Source organism: Battus philenor, unplaced genomic scaffold (genome assembly GCF_028537555.1).
Source record: "Battus philenor isolate CCGP_79_NKW_IND1 unplaced genomic scaffold, ilBatPhil1.0.hap1 SCAF_6, whole genome shotgun sequence".
NCBI lineage: Eukaryota > Metazoa > Arthropoda > Insecta > Lepidoptera > Papilionidae > Battus > Battus philenor.
In genome coordinates, this window is record NW_027181726.1 from 15986852 (window position 1) to 16007583 (window position 20732).

The 20732-nt window shown below is 33.6% G+C and overlaps 1 protein-coding gene across 1 annotated transcript; it reads right to left on the minus strand.

Annotated features, from left to right (window-relative positions):
- Nucleotides 1–19823: 19823 nt before the first annotated feature.
- On the minus strand, nt 19824–20426 carry LOC137930396 (uncharacterized). Its single transcript, XM_068773637.1, has one exon. It carries the CDS (start codon nt 20424–20426, stop codon nt 19824–19826), a length of 603 nt encoding a protein of 200 aa, XP_068629738.1.
- Between the last annotated feature and the right edge of the window lie 306 nt (nt 20427–20732).

Sequence of the window (20732 nt, forward strand, 5' to 3'; positions counted from 1 at the left end):
TTGTCATTTAAAACAACCTGACATTAGAAAGACATATTTTTTTTCTTAGGTTGTCAGAACTGTTTACATTTGCCAAGCATATGTTTGTCAAAAGTTCTAAAATCACTTTGCACAACCCAAAACATTCCAAACAAACCTTCAGTGTCTAACTAGATCCAAACGAGTATCAAAATCGTTCATTTTTTCGAAAAAAAATAGCGTAAAAAAACTCGACTCATATCGATCCACGGTATTTGCCTAATTTGGCTCCGTGCGACTTGTGGCTATTCAACAAACTCAAAATGCCAAAGCGGGGACGCCGACACGATTGAGGAGATAAAAATCTAATCGGAAATCTTGAAGGATGTACCGGAAAAAGACTATTCCAGCTCTTTCGAAGAATAAAAAAGCCTTATAAAAATTCTTTTTATCGGACGGGGATTACTTTTAAGGAACAGAAATCGATTTGGTAGTAAAAATAAAGAATTTAAAATTTATAAACAATTTCATCTTAAGTAAGAAAAAGACCAATATTTAGCCACTTCCGCATATGCAGTGGTAGTCGTGCAATAAATTGCACCGCTCGCCAGCTGATAAATGCGCATGCGGCAAACAATGCGAATTACACAACTACCACCGTTAAATCACTCAACACGTCTTTCACCCGTCCACGGGGCATCTTCAGGAGTTATGTTACACCGATTAGTGCCAAACACTTTTCTTACTTATGAAACTTCCGCAAGGTAACGCCTGATTCCATTAATAATTTCATTTTACTGTTTGATCACAGTATTACATCTTAATATGCTTAACAGATGCACTCAATTTGGTAACAACTATTATAGAAATAACTCAAGCTATTCTAATACTGTATCTTTGTAGGAGTTTCTCTGTTAAAATAAAATCAACAGCTAAGACAAATATCAGTAAACGTTCACCCTTACATAGGTTGTGTGATCTCCGTAATTCATATATTAGTTATATCGATATATTCTCGTGCTCTCTTGTATCTTTTAGAAGATAATTTCGTTCGAAATTATTGTATATACACAATACAATTTAAACCTCATTGGAATATGACGGCTTGCTGTGACTCGTAATTACTACTGTCTGTTGCGAAAATGCGCTGGATTATTAATCCCTGTTTAGTAATGTTTTTGTTTTGTTTTGTTATTGTTTGACTTTGATTCATTAAATGTTCTTAGTGAGATAGTTTTAAGATGATAATTGTAACTTATTTTATATTTTTTAGTTTGTACTTTCTTACTGCCTTTTTTTCTGTTTATCTCCAATAAAGTTCTGCAAGATCCTATATTTACATTTCCTTTTTGTTTGTTTGTATATTATGTATACCAAAGCTTATAATCAATTTTCTTTCTTTTTTTTTCTAAGAAGCCTTGGAAAGTCTTGAAACTTTCTTTATTGTTTACTAGTAAGGCGATACTTTTCTCCTAGATACTTTCTTGTAACAGAGTTATAAGTACATTTACATATATTAGGACGGAGTCGTAATTATGAACACGTAAAGACAAACGTGAAGGATGCGGCGAGCCGTGTAAAAAGCCAGATCGGCTGTCGTTGCAGCAACATATATACGAATAGCGTAAGGTTGTTGATGGCCACCTCACCTTCTATCCCAGCAAGACAACCTCGCCACGCGGGTTTCCTCGCTGCTTTTTTATTTTGTTGTTTGTTTGTTCACGTGTTACTATTGAACTATGTGTATGTACGTGTAATAAATAAATAGCATAAACATACATTGTATTTATATTCGTCTTAAAAAACATGCAATTACCATATGTTCAATAAACAAAAAAGTTTAATTCAATTATAAACTTTGTGATCTAAACCTCAAGGTTTATAATAACAAAAAAACATGGCTCTAAACTGTCGAACGAACAAAAAGAGTTCACTGCAGCCCCTGAAAGTTCAATTAATTAACTTCTTAAGTGGAAAAAGTTGAAAACTAGTAGCCGCTAGGGGCGCTGTATTAAATATTTTTGTTCGCAGCAACTTAAATTGAACTTAGATACGCGACTTGATAGCGTTTACTTACTTCAGTTGTGTTCTTTTGTTGTTGTATCTGTGCTACAAGTACGAGATTATTTCAAAATGATAAGAGCGCAGTAACTAGGTACTATTGCAGGAACTACATTGTACACAGGAACTTCAAACACAATCGTAACGCTGTGAAACTAATAAGTTATTTTGTAGAGTCATCGTTTGTAGGCCTCCCCCAAATCACAACGCTCGGCAGGTGGTCTGGTTTTATTAATTCCTTTATTTATTTATTCATTTCTTTATACTTTTCTGTACACCATCAATAATTAAAACAAGAAACAGTTTATACAAAGGTACAAGAGGCAGTCTTATCGATCGAAGCGATCTCTACCAGACGACCTTGATGTTATATAGTAGAGTTGTCGTTCATAGGCCTTTCCCAAAGATATCTATAGCAGAATGTATCATAATCGCCACGCTTGGCAGGTGGTTTGTTGTTTAACTCATTTACTTTTACACTTTATTGTACACCATAGATAACTAAATAAAGAAATAATAAGAATGGTAGAGTAGCAAGAGAGATATTGTGAGAAATGGAAGAAGAGAAAGTAAATAATAAAAAATAGTAAAAAAATATATATGAAATATAAAATCCCTGTTCCTATATAAACAGGGGTGGAACTAAAGGTCCCTAAAAACAGGGCCATAAAATCACGCCACCATAACACGACTCACAAGGTATACAGACCAACCTGTTAAGGTTGTAGAAGAAGGCTGTATACAGGGCCTTATATTATTCTTATTGGAAGTATCTATTTGGACGCATGTGTAGCAGTGGACATCCTTCAGAATTTACAATATAAATGAGTCAAACACTTCTTGAATCTAAACTTATCATAAAAAAAACAAAGTGTCAGTTGATAAAAGCCCACTGTAAGGTATAGATGTTTCCCAAAAATCGCCACGATGAGTTTTTTTCTATCTAATAAATTCAGGCGTTACCTCGCGGAAGTCCATCCTAACTAAGAAAGGGACTAATATATAACTAATTCCGCTATGCAGCAGTAGTCGTGCAATGAAGTGCACCGCCCGCCAGCGTGCTGATAAATGCGCGTGCGGTAAACAATGCAAAACACAACTACCACCGTTAATCTACTCTACACTTGTTTCACCCCTCCACGGGGCATCCTCAGGAGATGTTAGACCAACCAGTGCCAAACACCGAGTGAGTTCCGTCCATTGACATTTGATGTATTAGATGTTGTGTTGCTAGCTGGTCTAAGCTTTGTACGGCTTCATCGAAATTGAGCTAGTGCAAACAGAGGTCCACGGACTAAAAATTTTACGATGGGGATCATACCTCAGTTACGACGAAGACGTCTGCACGTTGAGAACTATAACCGTGTAGGTGTATAGTGTAGTGAGTGGGGTGTAGGGTATGTAGCACGAAGCGAAGACTACTCTGCGGTCGGGAGAGACACGGGCCTCTCCGGACCGCCCTCGCTTGCTCCGTCTGTCTCCGCTCTGATGGCAGAGCATATAAAGGGTTATATGCTATCTCCCCCCTACTACCACTCAAAGGTACGTGACCGATCACGTGAGCGATTTTTTTTACTCGTAAATTATATGCGATTTTACGTAATAGATGAGTAATTTGAGAAAGTATGTTGGTAAATTCGGGCGGTGGACTTCATTGCACGACTACTGCTGCATAGCAGAAGTAGCTATATAGTTGTCCCTTTCTAAGTCTTTTTTTGTTTCTTTTCATTAGATTCTATTACAAAGCATAAACCTCTCCCAAAGATCACAATTTTCGGTCCTTCGCTGTCTAGCCCAGCGACTTCTTGCGATCTTTACTATGTCAACAGTCTACCTAGTGGGGGGGGAGTCTACCGCGATGACTATATATGTTGAATATAATTTACTTACATAACATACGAGTGATAAAGCACTGGAATTCAAGTTTGTGCAACTTTCCTAACTCTTGCACAGTCGTTATTTACAAAGTTGCTCTAGAAACGGAAAAGTAATTAAGATTTCTCGATTCTTGTTGAACCTTATTAAATTCACCTGTACCTAAAGACAGTAATAAAATTAGTAATTACATTTATTAAATATCCAACTGTGATAGCCTATTGTTTAGATCAGAGTTCCCCAAACTTTTTTGTGTCGTAGACGCCTTGCCATGTTTTTCCGTGTTGGGTAGACCCCCTATTTACCTGATATTGATTTCCTGTAAATTTCTAACTTTAGTGAAGTTTAGTGTTAAAAACTTAAAGTAAAAACACATATTAATTTATACATTTATTAATTGAATTTGAATTAAAACTACTCAAAATAAAATTTTGTATCTGTTATGTAAAATATACGTAACATTAAATAAACACGAGAATCCGACTCTCAGGTTTTTACAAGTTCAAAATGTATAACGACCACAAAGCGAATACCAACATCCTACAACTTACACAATTTTGTAAACATATATAATATTTTTTTTACTTCATAGGTACTTTTATAAATATGTAAATGTTTTGATATTATAAGACAGTATGATGTAAGTAAATAGGTACTATCAGTGTATGTGTTGGGATGCACTATCATGAAGCCCCATTTTCATTTCATGGTCCTCCAAATTTTTTTTCGCTAACGTAGACCCCTTGCAGGTTGTCATAGACCCCTAGGGGTCGATATAGACTACTTTGGGAATCACTGCTATAGAGTCTAATAACAGGTACATATATATTCACATATATAATCAAAAACTTTTATATGATAATAACTTTAATATTTCGAACTAAAATATACTATAAAGAACCTTATATATTTTAATATAAATACAGGGATTCAAGTAAGATACACAAACATATTGGATTTAGCAGTTTACAGTACAAGGAGCAATTTGTCAGATGGAAACGCGACGCGTCAGAAGGGATACCATCTGAAATCTAGTATCTTACGACGCGCACTGTGTCGTCATCTATCTGTTCCAATTGTTTCTCTCTTGTACCGAGACAATAGTAAATTATTACCTATTTTAAACGGTTTTATTTAGTTCGACCCGTACGGAATTTATTTGGATCAAAATTAGAAATTGAAATTTAAGCACCTTCCCGTTGTCAGATTGATCTGAAATTTAATACACACATTTAATTTAAATGACGATACAATATAATAAAATCAATAACATTATAAATCTAAGATGGCCGCCGATATAAAATGGCGGAATACGTATTTTTCCTTAACCCCCTCAATATGGGTATCAAATAAAAGGGCTACACTAGTAAAACACGATGATTATGTCAAAATTTAAAATTCAAGATGGAGGCCGTTCCAATATGGCGGACTAGGTACATATTTTTCCACAACCACCATAATATGGGTATCAAAAAACGGTTTAACTTAAAAGTTTTTTAAATATATTTATTAATCATGTTGCGTATTAAGTAAAGTATATATTCTATTGCAGTGTTACACGAGATATTTTGAAAGTTTCGCGATGAAAAAAATATGGCAATAGATAATCTGTACAAAATATCACTACAGTTGAAAGATTATAATGAAGTAATTTGAAAATTATTGCTCAAAAACATGCTACAAAAGTCAATTTGGAGCCTAGCAAAAGAGGTAAAGCTTTCCGACTATTTAATATAGATATTACATTTAAAATGAAAATTATTGGTTAGATAAAGGATGAAGATAAAAATATTTTATCGATATTGAAACTTTTTACAGAACTCTTGTTGATCGTCAACTTCTTTTAATATTTTATTTTTTGCAAGGTGCTATAGTTGTAAAGAAGAAGCAGGTAGAAACTTCACAGCAACACAACTTTTAATAAAGTTTAATACAGATTTATACTATATATAAATATATATATATATATATTATTTATGCTATATATGATATACTCTTTATCATATATAGCATAAATGAAATCAAAATAATCAGGCGACATCACTGCTAAAGATTCTTGTCATTTAAATGTGCATTTATTAAATAATAAGGCTTTGCTTTTGCTATCAAATTGCTTTTTGAATTTTGTTAATTGCAGTTCGATAACGTTTTGTTTTTTTATTTAATTGTTGAATAATCCATCAATAATTCTTTCCTCTTCATAACGTCATTACGTAATCCAAGAATTTGTTATTACGAACAATTCACCAATCATTCTCTCTTTATATCAATTAAAAAATTTTCCCCACGGTAAGAACACTTTGAAATTAATTACCCACTTTCAAGAATTTTCAATTTTAATTCACTTTCTTATTTTTTTTTTCTTTCTAATTAGCCGACTAGTTGGAACGACAAAATGGCAGTTACTGTTCGAGCAATTAAAAATTATTTATGCTTTTATTATTTTGTACCATTAATATATATATATTGATTATACCATTTCTTTCATTACCAGATTGACAAAACTAATGCTATACGAAGAATGAGTGATCAAAAATTTATATTAGTATTTATTTATTTATGTATATATACTCTTTATTGTACAAGCTAGAAAATATATAAAATGTTTCATAATAATAAAGAAAAGAGTATAATGGGCGGTTATATAAACATATATGATACAAGTCAGTATATTATATTAAAAAGTTGATAAGAATTTTACATTCAATGTACAAATGTGGAATACTAGAGCGAGAAGCAGACGTAAAGCCAGATGGGCAGACGAGATCATGGCAATGGGATGTCATGAGTGACTCTAAGTTGCCAAAGATAGAGTAAAATGGAGAGCTTTGTAGGAGGCTTTTATCCAGAGGGTATCCACACAAAAATAACACAAAATCATCAAAACGATTATTTAAAATTACTAATTTTTAAGTCATTTGTATAGAATGAAATAAACCTTTTTTATTATTATTATTATAATTAATTATTATATTATTTAAATAAAACCTATTATAGCGTTCAATAGTTTTTAATTGGTAGAGTATGGATCGTGCTTTGTTGATTCATTTACATCAGGGCTTCTTAAACTATGAGTCGCGACCCCAAATGGGGTCGCGTAGCAAAATTCTGGGGTCGAGAGGTTTTAATGTTAAATGTTTACATATACCATTTTATAACATCACTATAGTTGGTGGAATACAGTGGACATGCAGCGTCTAGACACGCGCATTTGTTGAAGGTTTTTCACTAATATAAATACAATTTTATAATTTTTTGTGCAATTTTTAATTTTAGAATTTTGTATGTTTCAAAACTTATTCTTTAACTATATATTTTCATATGTATATGTATATTGTTACCTAATAAATAAATCATGAAAAAATATTAATTTTTTTTATATTTGTATGGGGTCGTCAAGAGACTAGCAATCATAAATGGGGTCGTGAATGACAAAAGTTTAAGAAGCCCTGATTTACATGATTGATATTATAATGTACACGTGAAAAAATTATATATTTGCGTATACCATAATCGCCATGTCTGGCAGGTGATTTGGCGATCGCAATATGATATTATTGTACACAGAACGCTGCTGTCCATTCACTTAAAACATATTTGTAAGAAGTGGTAATCTTATATAATTAATGCATAAAGTGTGATTTATATAAGATTATATCTTCTATCCCCTACCGCTGTCTAAACCTGTTATTGGTTACATATATATTAAACGATAAGTAGTGAAATTAATTTCTTAGGTTACATGTATAAGATATATTTTACTTAATATATAGAGAATAAAACCTTCGACCTATGCGAGATATACATACTAAGCAGCCTGTCAGTCTATTACCTTCCAAATGATTAACCTTCAGGTTGTTTATCTCGAATACAAAGGCGTCTCAAATTCGCCTTCGACGCCCACAGCGGTGCAGTTTTCGGGGCAAACGACTGGAACAAATGAAGCCTGACAGGCTGTCGCATAGTGTATCAGCTGACGGCGTTCACAGCGGGCGTAGCGGCGGCGCGTGGCTGTGACGCATCATTACTGGCTCGGCGGGCCGTCGTCGAGACGGGCAACCTACCGCAACGGCAATCTATATCGAACACTGCGAAAAATTTTCGAGAATAAATTGATTTTAGAAACTATTCTCTCTTGTCTGTCATTTTAGTTGGATATTTTAATTTTTTTTTAAGCCAAATTATTATAAAGGAAACATTTTTGGCCTAAAATGTTCATCTCCTTAAAACTTATTACAACCCACAGCTATCTTGAAATGAATACTATCCCCATAATTCATAGACCATATAGCGCCTTTTTTAAGCGGATTCAACAAGTAAGATTACATGTCAATATATTAAAAAATTTTATTCTTTTATTTTAATGTTCAATTCAAATATGAGGTGGCGCAAAAGTAATGTCATAATGTGAACGCACCTTAATTTTTACAAATGGCGTCAAATGTCACTGTACTTTGACATTGGTATCGTATATATATAAAGAATTATTTAAGTATAATAATTAAGGCGATTTATAATATTACTTTTGCGCCACCTGATATTTACTCGTATTGTTATCTATGTTGCTTCTCCGGCCATACACAGATGACATTTCACTTTAATATTTAGTATAGTGTAACATGTGAGGTTTATTCTAAGAAGAAACTCGCAGGACAGTAAAGCTAAGAAAATCTTTTATTAATACTGGTTTAAATACAAACTAATTTTGTTATAAAAACGCTATGTTTTTTTCGGTTTTTATTTTCCTCTGTACTCCTTATCTTAACGTGGAACATGGTTAGAAATTCTTTAACAAAACAATTGTTTTCTTTATTATTCCTTTTATTTCTTTTACTCTTCTATCATTCTTCGTATGATCTATCTTTCCTCTACTTTCATTCTACAATATTCTATTTTTTTTCTACACTTATTTTTGTTCATTCATTGCCTCACTTCCTTTGTCTAGTTCCTTAAATATCACAGATCCGTGTAATATTACATTTGTTTATCATAATTTATACTTACTTTGTGGTATTTTACATTCTTATTTAATATGCTAATACACGCTATGTTACGTGGTACCGTATCTAGAAGAGAGTGCTCATGTATAAGGTAATAGGTCCCTTAAATCTCGGCCTGCGCACTGGTGAGATAGGTTGCTATCTCGTAATTTCGGTGACTCTCTTTAAAAACGGAATACGAGATGAGGTTTCCCATTTGCCCACTTAGCGCAATGATATACGCCCGTAACAGCCTACTTTAGATCATCCACAATGATGGATTATGTAAGTTAAGGCAAAACATCTGATAATAGCCTTATTTGTAAGTAATTATACTTAAATTGTAAGCGGAGGCCTCCACTAAATGCACTCACGTTGAGGAAGAACACCTTAGTATTTATTCAACAGATCTGTGTATATAAAACATCTATATTTATATATTCAGTCTCTGTTGAGAAGTTATAGTTCACTCGTAAACCGAATTTGTTTCTATTGTGTAGCACGTAACACGCAGAAGAACCAAGTTCACCGAAATAGCTTGAAGAATCGCTCGTCTGAAATGGTCGTTGGGACTGAATGGTTCTCGATTGAATACAGCGTGGGTAAGTAGGAAAGTCGCAGGAAGTAGACTTGAGCAGCGAAAGATCGGTCATAGTGGCAATCTTTGATGAAGGCCTATGGCCTTAGCCGTCTTTCAGATAAAAAGAAGCATCTGAATAAGACTCAAATAAAAAGTATTTTCTGATAAGAACCCACAAACACTGATTTTTATTAATACTTTCAACTTTTAATAATTTTTTTAATTTCACAGAAACTGTATTCAAATTTAAATCCTATATAATACAATTATCAACTCAACCTTTAAATGCATGACTTTTATTTACCTATACTTTTAAAAAAAATATTTATCTTGCAGATAAGTACATTAAAATGCAGGGCAAAAAAAATGTATATAATATTTTTTAAACTTACTTTTTAAATAAACCTTATGTTACATATATACAACACTATGCATTTACTCTCTCATTTTACGTTTAAGTGGTATGTTGCAGTTTTACACCATTATGCATTTAAGGGTTAAGGATTTAAGTTTACCAAACGCATCCTGATCTGAAAAGAATTGATAAAAAATTTAATCAACTTTATTCTTTTTCCTTTATAAAATAATATAAAAATGTCTCTAACCACTGTTTCAAACGCATTTTTAAATTTCAAAAGAGAAAATAAAAATTCACGAAAAGTAAAACCAAAGGACTCGGCTAGTATGAATATAAAGCGCTATATCAAAAACTGATTACGGCGTTCCTTTTACGGATAAGTGATTCAATATTACCCGGCCCCTATTACGTGAGCGAATAGCCATTGGTCGATAGAAATTGTTTTCCAATAATAATAATTCACTTAGCAAAAAAAACGGTAATTTCTTAAATATATTTTTGTATATTATTTATTCACTTTCTTGGAGATAAACTGTAACCAAAGGCAGTAGGAAAGTACAAATTTATAAATATAAAATAAGTTACAATTTTTACCTTATGTTACTAAGAACATTTAATGAATCAAAGTAAAACAATAATATAACAAAACGTAAAATTTACATGGATCAATAATCTAGCGCATTCTGCAGAACAGACAGTAATAATTACGAGTCACAGCAAGCAGTTACATTGCAATGAGGTTTAAATTATACTGTGTATATACAATAATTTCGAATTAAATTGTCTTTTAAAAAATACAAGAGAGCACGAGAATATATCAATAGAACTAATACATGAATTATATTCATACATTTTAGACATACAACAACGCTGTTGATTGATATTACGTAATGCCGAACTTTTGAATTGATTGGTGCAGAGATATCCTAATAAATTTATAACCTAAAAGTTAGGCCGGCTGTGATCGGATTCAATAAGTCAAAAAAATAAAATAAAAAACGAATAATCATCTCAAATAGATATAATTAGTGTCAAATGCCATCTATATTGCCGCCACACTTTCATGCGGTTTTGTTACAAGTGATGTAATACAGTGTAAAAAAACTGTGTAATAAGAAATGTGATGATGAGAGGCGATGCGTGAATGTAATGTAAGTAAATGCTGTGAAATTGAAGAAAATAATAGTGAAGGATGAGAGAGAGAGAAGATGAAAATAGGAAGGTTTATATCCCTGTCCCAAAAGAAGGCCATTAAAAGTGCCATCTATTTTGCATATAAATGACAATCACATATTATCGCAATAAAATAATAATAGAATAAATAAATAGTTTTGTCTAAAGATAGATTAAGTAGTATAAGGTAAAGTAGACATAAAAGCCGTAAGGCTTTGCACAATTGTGTGGAAAGCAAAAGAGAAGAACGATGTAAAAATAAAGATAGGTTCACATAAAGACTAGTACGGACTAAGAATTTTGAAGGAATTTTAGTAGAGCCAAGAACCGGACAGATTAGAAAAAAAGACGAAATGGAATAAAAAAATCAAAGTTAAATTATTTACTCTATATTATATATAGTTTGAGCTACTGAACGATAGAGGTGAGAAGACGAATGTTGCGGACGGCTGGCATTGCGGCCAAACATACGCAAAGCCTTCCCGTGCCTCGCACTTAGAGGGCCTGCACCGAGCGTACATACGCGGAATCCAACCCCGCGTCCCACGCCCCGATATCTCTCCCACTAGTGCGCAGGCCCGTGCAAATGAAAGCAGGGATCGGGGTACCGTAACAGCACTCTCGGACACGGTACCTCATAACATAGCATAGTTAGCTTGTAATTCATTAATTATAGTATGTGTATAGTGTAAATAGTTAATTGTAATATTCTTACGTGTTTCTTTTCGAAGTTAACTCCTTGAGATACGCTACAGTTCAATGTCAACGTAAAAAGCGTCTCTGTAGAAAAAACAGAACCGCAATAACGTGAGAGAAAAACTTAAAATCTGGTGATTACCTGAGAGTTGTTGTAAAAAAATCATATTGTAACAGTTGATTTACAATACATTTCGAATGATATATTATTTATACGCCATATTTTAAATTCTTATATTAAAAATATTGACAGACATGTAATTAATACAATAAAAAAAATAAACTTGTAATCCTTTTACGTCGTACGCATATATAATAAAGTACCATAAAATATTAGACCTTACATTTCTTAGTTCTAAATCTAAAATCATAAAAAAATCTTATCTATAGAAAAATTGGTTTATTGTATACAAAGAATAAAAATAATAATAATTGTTGTAACAGCTCCTGATAGATACTGGAATGTTTATGTTTCGCGCGACAGAGATAACGCTCTACGAAGCCGAAATTAGCCGATTGTCTCTTTCTGAAGGTCGATGTGCAATACTTATCGCCGGATACTGTGACTTAGATACTTAACTAATTAAAAATTAAAATAAATCACAAGTAAATATTTTGTATTTCAAAATATTGGATATACGAGCAAATAAACTATACTCAAATGACATCAATAGAAATTTTATTCCTATGAACATATGGAATATATCGATATCAACTGCTTCCCGTGGTAGCAACTTCGAAATAGAAAAACTTTGATCGTTAGCCGGACTGGTCTCATACATTTTATTTGATATATACTCTTTGTAATAAAAAGTATAAAGTGTTCTTATGGTACACTGTGAAGAAGTTGGTTTTATGAAAGAAGAACATAAACTTATAGATAATACATATGTATATTAAGAGGGACTTGACACAAATTTAACCTTTTCTCTTTTAAGTTAAGGAAAAGGTAAAAGGAAGGAAGTATCACCTTTTTCATGGCGACAACAGCCTACACTACTCATTTCTAGAATTAGACAGAAAAATGGTGCAGACTGCAACAAAAGGAAACCAGAGTCCAGAATAAAAAGAAGAAGTAAGACTTGCAAAAGTCTATAAAATAATTAGTGAGACTGGAAAGTAATGTCGCTTTATTAAATTAAATTCACACGACTACATTTTTAACAAGTTTTTATTTCTAATCAACAATATATACACCTTCGTTATCAACAACCTTTTGCCATCTAGTATACCAAATTTCAATGCCGGAGCGGTAACAAATCAATCGGTTTTTCTTTAAAATATGTCGACAAAAACGACATTACTTTCCGGTCCCCCTAATATATATTTTATTATAGACATAGAAAAAAAGTATTAAGGGTAAAGTAAAAAGAAAGTAGTAAAATAACAAAACAAATGTAAATAAATATAGAGTCTGTAATAAAAAAATTATCTGTGATAACACGACTCTACAAAAAAAATTTCGTTCTTTGTCCTAAAGTTTATACTATTATTTTCCAGTTAGTTATGCACAAAAACGAAAAGAAAATACCTTTTTTCTGTATAAAGTTTGCTTTTGTGATAGTTATAATAATAATACTCATTTTTCAATTTTTTCATAAATTTTAATTGATTTTAATATTTTTAAAAAGACCGCGCGGTGAGAGTGGGGTATTAACGTTTACACTGTGCCGCTAGATGGCACCCGAGTGATAAACAACCATCAGGTGTTATTTACAAGCCCAGAATAACTTAAAATGTCGTCACGAAAGTGCAAATACGATGCTGATGCATTTTGTTTTATATGTGGTCAATTTATTAAAGTTCGAGACGTGAAATATGAACTAAAGACATCTCACGTTCTCTGTGAAGCCTATGAAGCATATTTTGACTGTCCTGTACGGAATCAAGATAAGCCATGGGCTCCACATGTTGCTTGTAGTTATTGTAAAAGGTGTTTGGAAGGTAAGCAATTTTTATTTAATTAAGCGATGAATCCAAAATAATAGACATATTAATTTTAATTTTTATATTTTTATTTTGGTATCGAGGTGAGAAAAGGTCTATGAAATTTGCAATACCAAGGATTTGGCGAGAACCAAAAGATCATATTACTGACTGCTACTTTTGTATGGTGAATCCGAGTAAAAGACGTAGAGGTAAAAATGCAAAACCTATTGAATATCCTGACCTCGAATCTTCTTCTGCTCCAATTGCTCACGACCTGACACGACCAGTACCTGAGCCACCAAAAAAATTATCGCAGAAAAGTAGCTCATCTTTTAGTTCTTATAAAAGTAATTCCGATAAGGAGTTTTTGCCTACACCTGAACAACCAAAACACTATCTCATTACTTCAGAAGATTTTAACGATCTAATTAGAGATTTAAATTTGCCAAAAAATAAAGCAGAGCTTCTAGGCTCTCGGTTAAAACAGTGGAATTTGCTTGATGATGTTAAGATCAAGGCCAATACAATGAAAACATGATGGGCGATATTTGGGGTTTATTGAGAGAAAGTAGCTATGAACATAAAAGAAAAAGTAAAAGTGTGCACTTTTAAGTTATTTTCCACTTTTCTGTAAGCTAATTTGATAGTAAAACTTAATAAAAATAATAAACATTTTTATTTCAATAGTTTTATTTTCAATCAAAAATTAAAATCCGAGATTTTTAAAAATTTTGTTCTATCAGTCTTCTAAGCACAAAAGCAAAGTTTTTCATGCCATATATTTTTTTTCCGTCTTATTACGACCTAAACTACCGAAATTTAATGCTTTGCAATCAAAGTCAAATTTCATGTTGACCCGTGTAATTAATGTAAAAAACTGTGTATCTGGGATATGTACATACATATGTGTGTGTATATATATATATGTGTATATAAATAAATCTTACATATAGAGACTTAAAAAATTTAGAAAGATATTTTTAATGGAATCAGGCGTTACCTTGCGGAAGTCTAAGTAAGAAAAGGACCAATATTTAGCCACTTCCGCACATGCAGTGGTAGTCGAGCAACAGGCAGGTACAATAGGGCGGTGCACTTTGTTGCACGACTACCACTGCATGTGCGAGAGTGGCTAAATATTGGCCATTTTCTTATTTAGAAAGATAAGATGAGGCATGGCATATAAAAGATAAAAAATACTAATTTAAAGTGATCACTCGTGTACGACATGAGTATGCTAGACCTAAATTTTAAAGAAACTATAATAAAATTCAAATCTCCCATAAAAACAACCTAGAATTCATTTCGTTTGTGATACGAAAACCTTATTGTAATAAAAAGCAATACATTTATATAGCAGATGATATGTATATAAGTTAAGATAACGGTGTTAAAGTATAAATATAAAATATGCAAATATTGTAAATAGAAAATAGACATTAAGAACTACAAAGAGAACTTGTGTGCCTCAACAACCTTCATTTGATAATAAACGAGTCATACATTCACCCCTTTAAAACTTTTACATCGCTGAAAAAACATCCTGTATAAAGACATGTTTACATGTTTAAATATTTCGAATCCAGTATAACATTTAAAATGTAAGCAAACTAGTAAACATATAAATACAGGGTATACAAACTCAGCAAACAATTTATCACGTGAAGTTTAAAATAAGAACAGAACAAGTAATATGCTCACTGGTGCACATATAAGCTGCGGTACTGTCTTTACGTTCATTGTACTAGGGTGACAATGGTTCGGGATAATCCGGGACATGCGGACAGCTGATAATATTCCGGAACTTTCGGCTCTGGTCGTCACATATAAGATCACATATATCATACAAACTTTAATAATTATATTGTGTGTAATATGCTTTTTAACTGCCTTAATACAAGGAATAAAAATGAGGTATATACTCCTAGTTTTCATTTTCAAAAATTATATAAATCATTTTTGGCACAATATTTATATGTACATTTATATTCCGCAATCAATTTCAGATCAGCCAGTGAGAAATTTAAAAAATATTTTTAAAAAATTGTTGAAATGAAAAGTAAGTTATTCTATCCAAGAAATATTTATGTTAATGCGTGGAATTAAATGTTGTTGATGCTCACTCAGAAGGATTATCATCGTGCACTATAAAACTATATTTATAAAGAGCAACTGCTGAGTTTCTTGTCGACGCTTCTCAGCAGAACAGCCTTCCGACTGAGAGCTTGCTGTAGGGACAGCAATACCGATATGAATGAAATTATCAACATTCCACCCACAGGACTTCCACTGATATGGACAGCAACTATAGACGTCCAATAGGACCAGATAAAACCGCCTGTATCTATTATCTGCCAACGACCTGGGTGAAACCTTGAATCAAGTCATTTTAGTATCTATTTAATGGAATCAGGCGTCACCTCGCGGAAGTCCATCCTAAGTAAGGAAAGGACCAATATTTAGCCACTTCCGCACATGCAGTGGTAGTCGTGCAATGAAATGCACCACCCGCCAGCCCGCTGATAAATGCGTATGCGGCAAACAATGCGAATCACACAACCGCCACCATCAAATTACTCAACACGTGTTTCACCCCACCACGGGGCATCTTCAGGAGTTATGTTACACCGATTAGTGCCAAACACAGAGTGTTTTAGTATCTGCTATTTAGTTTTTTTTAATAGCAACTTTTTTGGGACCTCTGATTCAACTTCTATCATGATAGCTAGATCTAGCCATGGATAGAGAGGGTCTTTCCTATTTCTCATCTTTCCTCTTTCTCAATGTCTTTCATTCTTTTCTCTAATTTTCTATACAATCACTTTCGTTCTTCCTTCGCCTTCCATCCAAAGTCGTATAATTTTTACGTCTATTATTTTTATCGTTATATTTTATCATATGGATGCGAGACGTGGAAGGTTACCAAAGATATCTCGCGTCGGCTCCAAGTCTTCGTTAACAACTGTCTTCGACGTATTTTCGGTAGTTACTGGCCTGAGAAAGTCTCATGAAAGACCTAAGAAAGGTGAGATGCCGATCGACCAGCAGATCAAACGACGCAAGTGGAACTGGATAGGCTACACGCTCCGAAGGGACCCTGATCTGATTCTTGAGGATTCCATTCTAGGGCTTGCCTTGGTATGTACCAAGGCAAGCCCTAGAATGGAATCCTCAAGAAAAGCGAAGACGTGGCCGCCCAAGGCAAACCTGGCGGCGGACGATTTGCAGAAGTGAAGGCAGTTGGAATGACGTGGAGCGAAGTAAAGCGCGAGGCTCAAGACCGTTCAGGATGGCGACGTATTGTGGACGCCCTCTGCACCAACTTGGGGACATAGGAATAAATGAATGATTTTTATCATTTGTTTAACAATTTATTTATTCTTATTTCACATAAACATATAAATAAACATGAAGATAGATATAGAACTTTTTATAATTAAAATTATATCTGTCCATGTGTACAGTAATAAAAATAATTGAACAAGCAAACACAACGGGACACTGGAATATAATTCTATTAATATCAAACTATTGAAATAAAATAAACATTTCAATTTTTTATTTCATTTCCGATGTGACTGTTCATTTTGCGACTATAAAAGAAGTAAGGTGTAATATATCTATTACGTACACCACGATATTATTAATTCAAGTCTAAAATGTTACATGCACTCACGTTGAAGACGAACACTTTAAAATATTTAGACAAGAGCGAGGTGTGTGTCATCTATATTTTTATATTCATAGACTCTGTAGAGAAATAACGGTTCTTTAAAATATACGATGCTTACGTGAGAATTGTTTTTAGTTATAAATATCGTGATAACGTATCCTAAATCGAATTTATTTCTTTTAACAAGACTTTAAAACTGAAGAACCAAGATCACAGAAGTGGCTCGAAGAATTTCTCGTCTGAAGAGGAAGGCTTTTGTGGCTATAGGTCCTCAAGTGGAAACCACGTGCCGGTAGACGCGACGTGAGAAAGCCTCTCACTGGGTTACAGAGGATGTCCATTGGCAGAAAGAAAAAGAAGATGTACACGTGTAATACTAATAGAACGTAATATTAGGTATCTAAGAACACATTTTAATTTACTTTTATACTTATTTGGATATTTTTTCTATCCGTAAGAAAATTAAAGTGTTTAATGGAATCAGGCATTACCTTGCGGTAGTCCATCCTAATTATTATTATTGAGTTATGTTACACCGATTAGTGCCAGACACAGAGTTTGACTCTGTGTTTGGCACTAGTCGGTGTAACATAACTCCTGAAGATGCCCCGTGGAGGGGTGAAACACGTGTTGAGTAATTTGGCGGTTGCGATTGGGTGATTCGCATTGTTTGCCGCATACGCATTTGTCAGCGGGCTGGCTGGCGGTGCACTTTGATGCACGACTACCACTGTATGTGCGGAAATGGCTAAATATTGGTCCTTTTCTTACTAGACAATTTTTTTCATAAACTTATAATGTATAAATGAAGATATTAATATAGAGTTGCTTATTGTTTACGGTAAATGAAGTGGTTGAAACTCATAAATCACTTTGATATTTCAATAATTATAAATGAAAGTGAGAAAGATATCGAGGGACTGTAAGAAAGGATCTATTGACACCTATACTCTCTGCCAAAAGCATTTAACAAAGGAGAAGTGAAGCCTTCAATAAATGACTTACACTTAGATAAAGTAATATATAAAGTGGATAGATATAACAAATTCACCTCCCTAAACCTGCAGACTGCATTATTGAGTGCATTAGTACCGAGACAGCGGCGTCACATGTACATTTTACAACGTTCCATAAAATTACATATTCCTCTTGTAAATTGATGTGTCGCGTAATATACCGTTCTATTTTTAACATTTTTATTCCGTTCTATAAAGAGCTAGTTATGTTTTGTTTTTGGACAGTTATTTTAGTTCAGAAACACTTGTAAGTTAATAAGATAATAATACTAATAAAATCAACAATACTGATCGAAGTCAGTTAGATGTTTTTATTATTGTATTATATTTATAATATGTATTAAATCTTATTTATTATAAGTATATATGTTCTATACGTATGTATGTATGTTTATGTTCATTTGTTTGTGAATATGTATTTTTTGTACACGAAAACTACCCTTTATTAGTACTTTTAACTTTTCCATACCATGGTGGTCAGTAAGAGATTGCCTTGTGTGATAAGACCGCCCATTGTGCTTTTTTGTATATTATTGTAAAACTTATTAAATGTTTCTTAACGTGTACAATAAAGAATATTAAATAAATGATAAATAAATAAATAAGTCTTTATTCTATAGCTTAATATTATATATTTACGTCGTATTTTATGATAGTAATTTTTTCCTCTCGTCTATATGGATTTTTGTAAGTTTGGGATTTCTTTATAATATTAAATCTTGCAAATTAAAGTTGCAAGCTAGAGGTAGTGGGCACGCTTTATAGCATGCAGAAATGTCTTATAGTGCCTTAAGGTTTTCAAGAACGTTCCGCTTATAGGACAACCTGGTCAACGTTATATATATAAAGACATCATGGCGAATACAGCTGAAATGAATGCTGAAGGAACGCAGTATGTTTTCATTTAACATCATCAACTGCTTTTTCTTTACATATATCTCACCGGGCCTTAATAATAACTAGGTATATAGTATCGCTAATATGTGTAAGTAAATTTATTTATTTTACCTTTTACTATATACTTTAACTAAAGATTATAATTAAAACTTGTGTCTAAGAAATAGTGGCCTAGAAAGGTTTTTTTTCGATGGCAACACCTTTATAACTCTGTGTTTGGCAGTAATCGGTATAACATTACTTCTGAGGATGCCCCGTGGAGGGATGAAACACGTGTTGAGTGATTTAACGGTGGTCGTTGTGTAATTCGCATTGTTTGCGGCATGCGCATTTATCAGCGGGCTGGCGAGCGGTGCGCTTTATTGCACGACTACTGCTGCATGGCGGAAGTAGCTATATATTGGTCCTTTTCTTGCTTAGGATGGACTTCCGCAAAATAACGCCTGAATCCATCACAATTGGACATTTATAACACAACACAGTTTAGATGTTATTCGTTTATCCAACCAAAATCTTTAACACGTCTTCAAAAATCAACATGAGATATCTGCATTGTGCCATCGTTTCGTCGATATTTATAATCACAAACAAGCAAATAACTATATTCGTCCACTTCCAATAATTATTTTTAACAACTGTGTTTCATCATCATCATCTCTACCATCACTATCATCCCTAACGTTATTGTCACTATCTCCACCATCACCTTTACCGCCTTCATAATTATCACCACCATCATCACCGCTATTATCATCCTAACCATCGTCATAACCACTACCCCCATTATCATCACGACCGTCATTATCGCCACCGTCATTATTATCATCACCGCCATCATTAATATCACCACCATCACTGTCATCACCGCCATCGTTACCATCACCACTGTCATTATCATCACCAGCGTCATTATAATTACCGCCGTCGTTATCATCACCTCAATCGTTATCATCACCACCATCATTAGCATCACCGCCATCGTTACCATTACCACTGTCATTATCATCACCAGCGTCATTATAATTACCGCCGTCGTTATCATCACCTCAATCGTTATCATCACCACCATCATTAGCATCACCGCCAAAATTGGCATCACCTTCGACATTATCATCATCATCATTATTGTCATCGTCATAATCTTCATCATGAGCTCAATCATCGCCACCGTCATCATCGCCTTGATCGTCGTCATCATCAGCGCCACCGTCGTTATCGTCATCACCATCATTATCATAAAAGCCTCCTCCAAACATCGACTCGATGGCCGAGACGATTTCTGAGACTTAAATTATGTTGTCGGTCCAGCAAGAGGTTGGGCCTTTCCCACGCCACTTCCACCGGCTTGTCCACCACAGGGAAACCTTTTGTTCCAAATAGTCGTCAGTTGAACGAACGAGGTGTTGCGCCTTGGTGTCTTTTTTACTGTCTTCAAAATAAAAAAGTTCACAAATGGAGTCACCGACTTCCCTCACACCAGCAGAGGATGATGAGAGAATTTAAATGGACCGGAATCTCAAATAACCCTGCCATCTCT

What these genes read in the sequence shown, in the direction of transcription:
- LOC137930396 (XM_068773637.1), bottom strand. Translation starts at nt 20,426, where the DNA reads ATGATGGTGATGACGATAACGACGGTGGCGCTGATGATGACGACGATC.